At 55.6% G+C, this 9,265-nt stretch overlaps 1 protein-coding gene across 1 annotated transcript in view; it reads left to right on the forward strand.

Moving 5' to 3' along the window:
* Positions 1-4: 4 nt before the first annotated feature.
* TCF25 (transcription factor 25 (basic helix-loop-helix)) overlaps positions 5-9,265 on the forward strand; it is a gene marked incomplete at its 5' end in the record, with an annotated part of 16,053 nt that continues 6,792 nt past the window's right edge. Inside the window, 7 exons of the mRNA XM_010085416.1 lie at positions 5-196; positions 1,550-1,624; positions 3,566-3,690; positions 4,764-4,829; positions 5,940-6,022; positions 6,571-6,701; positions 9,124-9,223. Coding sequence (XP_010083718.1) covers positions 5-196; positions 1,550-1,624; positions 3,566-3,690; positions 4,764-4,829; positions 5,940-6,022; positions 6,571-6,701; positions 9,124-9,223 — 772 coding nt within the window. The remainder of the gene's footprint in view (positions 197-1,549; positions 1,625-3,565; positions 3,691-4,763; positions 4,830-5,939; positions 6,023-6,570; positions 6,702-9,123; positions 9,224-9,265) is intronic.

Raw genomic sequence — 9,265 nt, forward strand, 5'->3', positions numbered from 1 at the left:
TGGCTTTGTGCAGATCACCACCGAGGAGCCGGAGGATGAGCCGCTGTCCAGGGGGGAGCGAGCGGCCGCCCGGCTCAGCGAGTGGGATGCGGTGGAAGGGGACAAGAATGGGGCTGGGACCGCAGAGCCTGACGGCGACGGTCAGAGAGACGGGGAGGAGGCAGAGCAGCCGGACCGAACGGGAACAGATCCCCAGGTGCTGAGCGATGGTGGGGGTTGCCAGGCGAGACGTGGAGGGAAGATTTCTTATTTCCCTGTCTGCACCGTGGGGGTTTGTGGTGACAGAGAACGTGTTTGTTCTCCCTTGCACCTGGGTTTTGTCAGAGGCTGAGGATGTGATCCCTGGGGGAGGGACACACACGCAGAGCTTAAACCCAGGTGCTCGGGGTCCAGATCTGGAGGAGAAGGAGCAGTGTGGTGCTGGGGCTTGGGTCTGTGCCTGGGATCTGGGGAGGGTCCTGAGGAGAGCCCTGCGCTGTGTCCTCACGAGCGCTGAGGTTGGGCAAAGCGCAGCAGAAGGAGAGCACCCCGGGCTGCTCTACTCCCTTCCCTGCGCGACTCATCGTGCTCTGCACCCTCCGTGGGGCTGGGCTGGTGGGTGAACGCTCCGTGAGGTGTCTGTTTTGGAGTGGATGATGCGAGGACTCCGAGCAATGTAAGCTAACGTGTTCTTCCTGGAGTGTTTGGTTGTCACTTTGTGTTAAGATTCCCTCCCATGGTCTGTGTCAGCTCAGAAGTGTTTCCTTGCAGAAGCGTGTGAGGAAAGGGACACTTTAATCGTTTACCGTGGCGAGTCCGGCCCGTATCTCACTGGAGGTGGGGGTCCAGGGGAGCGAAGGGGGATCAGCCCCCTGGCCTCATCCCTTAGGGCTCAGCCTTTAGGGTGTGTGCCCCTGGGTTTTGAACTCTTGCTGGCCACCCTCATCCGTGGTGCAGCTGTGCTGGCGGCCTCAGCCAGCCCAGAGCCTTGGGAACTCTCTCTGGTGAGTGGTGTGGGCTCGGCTCGGTCCGTCCCTGCGTGAGCGGCGGCTCCGGTGGGCTCTGACCCAGTGAATTTTCTGCATAAGCACCGCAGGGTGCACCCGTGGTGTCTCTCGGAGCTTCCCGCGTACGTGGGAGCCCTCAGCAGGCGTCTGGCGTGGTGCTTCTGGGCAGATGCTGGTTTCTGGGGGGATCGGAGTGACTGGTGACGCTGTCATGCTCACTAGAAAGACAGAAATAAATTTTATTGCAGGGAGCGAAGGAGGGCTGACACATTCCTTCCACACGTGGTGTATCCGAGGAGTTTCTTGCCTGGTTTTGTCGTCTCAGGCATTGATACGAAAGTCATCTGAGGTTTAACCCTTGCATTTGCAAACCTTTGGTGTTGTTTTCATTTTCTCCTTGTGTCTGCATCTCCACTCGCTGACAAACATGAAAGAATGAATGTGGGTTTCATTGAAGGGCCCTCCTGGCATCCTGATCCTGCGGGCAGCGCTCTTCTCCCAGTGGAGCTCTCATCCCTGCCTCCACAGGCATGCTCTGACTGCTGTTCCCTTTCTCCTTGCAGCCTGCCTTGAGTAACAAGCCACGAAAGAAAAAAAAGAAAAGGAAAAACAAGAAAATTTCAGCAGGGGAGACTCTGGTATGTCTGTGTTTGCTCGGAGGGTTGGTGACTGCGCTGGCTTCTGCAGTGGGGTTGGCAAAGCAGCTGCTCTTAGGTGGCTGCAGAAAAGATCTTAGGGCCAAAATGCTCCTTTTGGCATGGTGCTCATTTAAAATTCCGAAACGGCAACAGCAGCTTTTGCCTGTGGCGGTTCAAGCAGCCGGGACTGGCGCAGCGCTACTGCAGATGCTTAGAGCTGAAATCCTCCCAGCAGCGCCTGCTTTCATCTCTGCATCGAGGCTCTGCACAGGAGGGGGTCCCGTGTGAGGGATTTTCCATTTTCACTACATTCTCCTTGCCCTGCTTGGGCTCTGCAGAGCAGTGCCAAGCTCTCGCTGCCCATCCCCGTCCCCATTCCCTTCTCCCCCGTGCGCGGCCGTGCGCCTTCGCTGTGGTTTGACGTCCAAGAGCTGGACACTGCCGGGAGAATCTGCTGGTGCGTTGTCAGCGAAGGCGCTGCCCGGTGCTCCTCCCGTGGGACCGGCTGCATCCCCGTGGTGACAAAGGGAGCGAGGGGACAGCGGTTCTCTCTGAGCTGTGTGCCTCCAGGACGTGTGCTTGGAGTGAGAACTTTATCCAGGGTCTGTGTTATGGATAAAACCACAGGAGATGAATGTTTGTGCATGAATATACGTTATCGACTCCAGCGAGGCTGGGAGGCTGGATGGATTTACAATCATTGGTCTTTTAATTCAATGGAGATGTAGTCCAGGTGGGAGCTGGTTTTCTGCTAAGGTTTAAAAGCCTTAACTCAGGGGAGATCCTGTGCTGAACGTCCTGAGCCGCAGCACGCCCAAGGGGTGAGCCGTGACTCGGTGTGGGTGCCCCGCTGGCCGCCTCCTCCCCAGTAATTCATCTGGGCGAGCTCTGAGTGCGTCACTAAGGTGGAGAACGCGACCAAGGAGCCTGTTTGCTCTCCCAGCCAGAGCCCAAGGAGTGACAGGGTGACATCGGCCAGCTGTGGACTCCAGGGAGGCACCATACCCCCAGCCAGGCAGTCAGATTTGCCAATGAGAGATAATCCTGCCTCTGTTCAAGCTCTGAAATGTGTTGAGGAAACCCACAAAGCAGCTTCCAGACTTTCCCTGTACCCACTCTGCTGGGTGGCGATGTTCAGCTGGAAGAGGCAAGCTCACGGTGCCGTTTGGGCGTCAGGGATGGAATTCTGTGTTCCACCCACGCACCTCGGGAGGAGGATGGGAAACGACTGCGGAAGAAACACGTCACTTGCTATTTTGGGGGGAAAATAGAGGCAAATCAGGACAGAAGTGTTACACAGCTGTTGGGCATGCGCTGCGGGCGTCTTCTGGTTGTTGGAAGGTGGGGAAAGGGAGCATGTGTTATATCAGAGCTGGGTCTAAATTGTGCCAGTGTTTGATGCCTGAGTACAGGGGTCACGGCAGTAACTCGATGTTTCCGTGGAAGGCAGACAGTAAAAGCTATTTAAATGTTTGTAATATCCTGAAATCTTGGGGAGCTGATTTTAATGATCAGGATCGTAGCATAAAAAAACCAGAGGAAGCACAGCGAGGCTGGTGGGCAGGGGCAGAATGCCCACGTTGGATACATTCAGCCGACACGTTTGGACTGGCGATGGTGTAAAAGCAACAGCCCTGTGATACCTTCAGCAGGTGGAGGAGAGCAGCCAGCCCTTCTGGAGGCAGTTGGATGGGGAAGGCAGGCTCCGGGTGGGGTTCCTGAGGGAATAAAGGGTGTGGAGCAGCAGGCGTGGATCAGAGGGGTACGTGTGCAGTGGGGCAGCAGCAAGGCGAGTCCTAGGGGCTGCACCGGCGTCACGCAGAGAATGGGATGAGCCAAAGGACATGGGGGCAGTTGGGTGTGATTTCTGCTGGGTGACCTGCGTGCCGCGGTGACTCACTGGGTAATAACTGCCTCATCTATCCCTGTGCCTCTCTTAAGGAAGACAATGACCTGGAGGACATCGACAGCCTGCTGGAGAAGATTGAGGACACCAACGGGCTGTCCCAGCAGAGCCAGGGCGGGATCATCGCCGACAGCCGGCCTCTGCTCTACGTGGAGCACAGGTAGGGCTTGCTTCCTTCCCCACTTTGGCCTGGGGTGCGACAGGAACATCTGTTCCCCCGAGGAAGGGAGCTGGGAGCCCACCAGCGTGGTCTGGCCGTGAATGAATCAGCCTCAGTCTAGAAACCTGTAACGTCTGGGGTGTGTCACACTGGGAAACCAGGTGGGAATGGGCTGGCTGGTGGGTCCAGCGTGCTTGAGAGCCCTGGGCTGGTGCAGACACTGGCAGCTCTTTCTGTGGTTGGAGAAAATATTTAAACTCGTAGCTGGGACAACTCACCAGTCCGGGTTTTGAAACCTCCAGTGATGCTGCGTCAGAACTGGGGCTGGGCTGGGGCAGCACCTTTGGGGGTGTTCAGTAACAGCAGAATGATTGTGTATCCAGAAGTGATTTTGAACCTCAGTGACTTCTCTGGTCAGGTAGACATTATTCAGAAAGCTTCGAGAGCCGGATGATCTCCGAGCGGGTGAGGGTTGGCGGTGTGGGATCCCAGCCTTCCCACTCTCCCTCTCTCAGCCTGGAGTGGCAGAGAAACAAACCCCTCTCAGATACGCCTCCCTTCCCCGGGCCAGATGCTAGATCGAGAAATCTGTAGGTGTTGTCGTGCTTTGTTACAAGATCTTTGTATTAAAAAAAAAAAAAAAAAGATATTTTAATCCTCGCCAGGCTCCATGCAGAGATCGTTATGGTGCCAGCCCCAAATTGCTGGACTGGGCAGCAGGTGTTTCGTGTTTTCCAGGCACACGCACCCCAAGCGTGCACTCCTGATCCTGGGAGTGTCGCGGCCACGGCGCGGCTGCCCTGGAGAGGGCGGCAGGAGTATTCCCCAGCTCGCTGCGGAGGAGCAGGGCATGAAGGAGGCATCTAACTGAACAGGGGTTTCCATCCCTCCCGTTCTGACCGTTTTTAGTCTCCTTTCGGTGTTGTGTCGGACCTGTGGGGGGTGTGTGACAGTTCGGGGGCTTGGCCAGAGACGCCCCAAGGTGCAGAGCCCTTGGTGTCGATGTGAAGGACTCGGGTGGGAGAGTTCTGGCCGTGGTGAACTGACGGTGGCTCTTCTTTAAACCTTCTCAGAAACTTGAATCCAGAGAACGAGCTGAAGAGATACTTCGGGGCTCGCGCTGTTCTTGGTGATCAGAGGTTAGTGCAGAATTTCATATTTAACCCTTTCAAAGTCCAGGTCAGTGTGTCCGTCCTTCCCGTGGTACAGCTCACCGATCCCCCACCTGCGCAGGGAGTGCGGGGCTCAGGGTGTCTCACTCACGTAGCAATCACTTTTTGGGGCAGGAGAATGTTTTTTTGCGATGTGTGTGAGGAGGGGAGTAAGACTTCTCCAGGCTTTTGCTACCATTTGCTTTTTCTTCTGCTGATTTCCCCTCTCATTTACTGTCAAATGCCCTTCTAGAGTCCTTTCACTCAAATTCGTAGAATATAGACTCCTAGATTTCTCTTTCTCCAGCATTTCTCACTTGTTGCTGTTCCAAAGTCCGTGATGTCTTGCAGAGCGGACCCTGAATGCTTCCCGGGGGTCTCAGGCCCTTGGTTTCAGGGGCCCAGGGATCCTCCTGCTCCGTGGGTGCGAGATCTCTGCAATTACCCATCCCGCCGTGGGCAGCATTGTCCAGAGATCCCCGCTGCCGTGAGCTGGTTGGAAACTGCGCGTGTCAGAAGTGTGTAAGCTCAGAGCAGTGCTGGAGGAAGCAGAACCCTTCTCTGAGAGTCTGGGGAAGAATATTTAGTGCTTGAGGAAGAAACCGCGGTCTCTTACTGAGAGATGTGACTTTCCCAGCTGTGATTTCTGGACTCCTCCAGCCCCGAACCAGTGAATTGGTTGCGTTTGAGTACGGCTTGAGCTGAATCGGTTGACATTTGAAGGCAGTGCTGGGAAAAGAGATGAGTCAGAGGGATGTGGGGCTCTCTTCATTGGACCTGGGAAGCTGGTTGAGGCAAAGAGGCAGCTGAGAACTTGGCAGGGCTAAAAACGGGAGAGCAGCTATTGAAGTGGAAATGCTGGAGGCACTGGCTGGTCCAAAGAGGAATGGTTCAAGCAAGGCAGAGTCTGAGCAAAAGTATGTCATGTCTTGAAGGCAAACATGTTAAAGCTCTGGGCAGAAGCTCCGTGTGGCAGGGCTGCAGCTGGGGAAGAAGCTGGATCTCTTTTTCCCTGAATCATCCTTTTTCTGGCTGGTTTTGGCCCTCCTGGTTCTCTCACCACGGAGAAGCTGTGACCTGTCGTGTTTATCTCCCCAGGCCACGGCAAAGGCAGCGCCAGTACGTCCGCAGCACGTGGCTGACGGCTCCCAAGAACACCTGGCCACGCTACAGCAAAACAGGTGAGGCTCTCGCTGCCGCCGCCGACACACCGCGCTGCTGGGAGCCGCTGGGGCGCCTCGCTCCTGTGCCCACGTCGGCACAAACAGCCTCTCCTGCCAGCCTGGCTTTCCTGGAGCCTCCGCACACAGAAAGCGGAGCTGCTTTCATCAGCTGCCAGGCCCAGGCTTCACGCCGGCCGGTGCAGAAAGGGAACTGCGCGTCAGCTGATGGAAATGCTTCTGTTCTCAACAGGGAGAACCCTGTCGTATTGTATCTTGGCTTTTGAGGTTTTATTTTTTCCCCTTTATTGGAGGTAGCAGGTGATCTGTGCTTCCTTTCCTACAGCAGTCTGGCTGGATAACGGGAAATATCCCTGGGGAGAGCAAGCTGCCGGGGCTTCTCGGGTGGGTTTCGGGCTTCGACTCATGAGAGGAGGGAAATGGGTGAAATTCTCTGGGAGTTTCTGAAAACCCACCAGGCTTTGGAGACAGTGGTGTGAACAAGCTTTCTGTGTGATAAGAAAGCAGAACGAGCTGTTCCTGCCCCTCGTCTCCCGTCCCCCCACCAGGTATCGCCATGCAGCTGCTGGACACGCGCCGGGGCGTGCAGCACTTCACCTTCGAGCACCACCGCGAGTACCAGCAAGTGCAGTTCAAGTTCCTGGATGCCGTAGAGTCCATGGACCCCAACAACCTTGTGGTATGTTGTGACATTGGGTTGCCAGTGCTGCTGCCTCCTGCCTTCCTGCAGCCCCTTTCCCAGTGTGGGAGGTGGGCTGGTGCATCCCGGTGCTTTGGGTTTTTTTTGCCATTCTTGCTTCGAGCCTGCAGCGTTGCTTGCTGAGCTCTGCTTTCACCTTATCAAATAAGATAAGTGACCACCTTGGTGCAAATGAGGTCGAGGGGCTGGTGGCCGACCCTCGCTGGCTCTGCTGAGAGCGTGCCAGGTAGCCAGCCGGGAGAGGAGCCCGCGGGGGCAGTCCGTTTGGCTGGAAGGGTGGGAATAAAGCTCCCTTGTCTCGGCTCTTCAACTGGGAAAAGGAAAATATTGTATAAGCCGCTCTTGAACTGGGAATCTAAACCAACAGCTGTTCTATTTATAAACTCTTGCATGGATGAAAAACGTGTTTTTTCTTGGCATTTCAGCAAAACAGTCTTTGTGTTGAGAGTTCTTCATGCATGTCCAAGCTGATTAAGCGTATGGTAACATTTATAGTTTGCAGCGATAAGCAGCAGTGAAATTGCTCTGCACCCTCCTGAACCGTAAGGGAGGTATTTTTGCTCTGAAACCCTGGCCACGTGAGCTCCCATACATGCCCTGGGGAAGTTTCTTAAAGAGGCCATTGTCCACTAAATAAAGTTTGCTTCCTCCCGCTTTCCCACCCTCTGCTCGTGGCCGCTGCGCTCAGCTGCTGCCTGGACCCAGGGGCTCGCGTTAAACGGTGCGAGGTGGTTCCTGCGCAGCGGCCAGCAGCCCGAGAGCCGGCATCGAGGGACAGCTCCAGCGCAGTCTCACATCGCAGAGCAGGGCAGGGCAGGATTTCCACGGTATATTTAATCTCCGTCCCTGTTCACAGGCTCTGGCTGCGTTTGAAAATACTCCTGCAACGTTAATCTTCTGATTTCTGTTAAGGGTCAAAGCTCACAGACAGGGGTTTGCCCGTCCCAGAAGGACCTCAAACCCCAACCAGTTTACCTGTGGCAGCCCTGGTTTCCTGTGGCTGGAGCCCAGATGCTGTGGTTTCAGCACGCAAAACATGACTTTTTGGGGCTGCTGCCCAGGCAGTGTTTTCCTGCTCTTGCCAGTGGGTTACAGGGGTTTTGCTGCTGAAGTTGTAATTGCACAAAGAGCTATTTTCCTATTGTGATGACCCCAGATGCTGCATCTCCAAAAATGAGGGCTGTAGAGGAGCTTGGAGCAAGCAAGGAGGGGGTAGAGTGCCAGGCACACAGCACTGAGGCAAAGGCGCTGGGCTGGGACAGCCTGGAACACGATGGCTTTGTGCTGTGGGGGGTCCTGCAGCCACCCCCCTGCAGGTGGACAGCTGCTGGGGCTTTCAAAGCTGTATTTTTTTCAGTTTTGGGGGAAAAAAAATCCCAAAACTAAACTGTGAGGAGATTGGAAGTAGCTTCAGTATTTTTGTATTGAAACTGAGTTGTGGGTGCTTGGAAAAAGGCATCAATTTATAATATGATGAGCGAATGCAGAGGGTTTTCAGGTGTGGTCAAACTGCTGTTCCTGAAGCCTGGAGAAAAATATTTTTAATCCATTAACCATTCAGGAGCTGGATCCTGGCACTGTTACGGATGTGTCAGAATGTCCTCTCAGTACCCAGAGGAAGCAAAAGCCTGCTCAGGTGCTCAGAATTAAGGGATAGAGAATAAAAACAAAACTATAGTTGTGCTCGCTGCCTGCATCTTGAATATTGTCTGAGGGCCCAGAACTGCACCTTCCGAAGGAAACGGCGGAGCTGGGAGAGGCTCAGAGGAGGGCAGCAGGATGATCAGACGCCTGGTGCTGGCAAAGCCGGGTCGGCCGGAGGGAGCTGCCTGGGGGAAGGTGGATCGAGGGCTCAGAGCTGTGTGGGGTGGGGAGGGATATCCCTGCCAGCATGGGGACGGGTGGTGGCAGGGTTAGAGGCAGCTGTTTGGGGTGTGTGCTTAGCGGCGGCTGTCTGTGTCCCTGAGCTGGAAAGGTGCTGGGTCAGTAAGCGAACAAATTCATGAGGGGTGACACCGTTAATATAAATGGCATCTTTGGCAGTGGGGGTCCCCGAACCCCGAAAGGTTGGCAGCTTAGAGCGCACTGGGAGTCGTCAGGCGTGCCCAGCCTCGTGCCCTCTTTCCCAGGTGTCTGTTTCAGCAGGCAGGACGAGATGGACCTCTGCTCTCCTGATCCATTGTTGTAGCCTTTAGGTGCATCCCCAGCCTTGCACCATGGTCTGAGCAGTGGCTCTGGTGGCGGGGGACGGGATTTCTTCCCCTTCAGACCTGGGGGCAAGAACAGCCCCTTTCCCTTAGGTGCAGCGTCAGGGTGTTGCTGCCCTGCCGCACTCACAGAGCTCGCCTCGTGGGACCTGGGGGTTGTGCCGTCGTGTAACCGAGCTCCTGCTCTTCCGCAGCTGCTGCTCCAGCTGAACCCCTACCACGTGGACTCGCTGCTGCAGCTCAGCGACGTGTGCCGCATGCAGGAGGACCAGGAGATGGCCCGGGACCTCATAGGTAAGAGCTGAGGTGAGGAGCACGTGTCCTGGCCTGGGGGTT

This window comes from Pterocles gutturalis, unplaced genomic scaffold (genome assembly GCF_000699245.1).
Source record: "Pterocles gutturalis isolate BGI_N339 unplaced genomic scaffold, ASM69924v1 scaffold4045, whole genome shotgun sequence".
NCBI classification, from domain to species: domain Eukaryota; kingdom Metazoa; phylum Chordata; class Aves; order Pterocliformes; family Pteroclidae; genus Pterocles; species Pterocles gutturalis.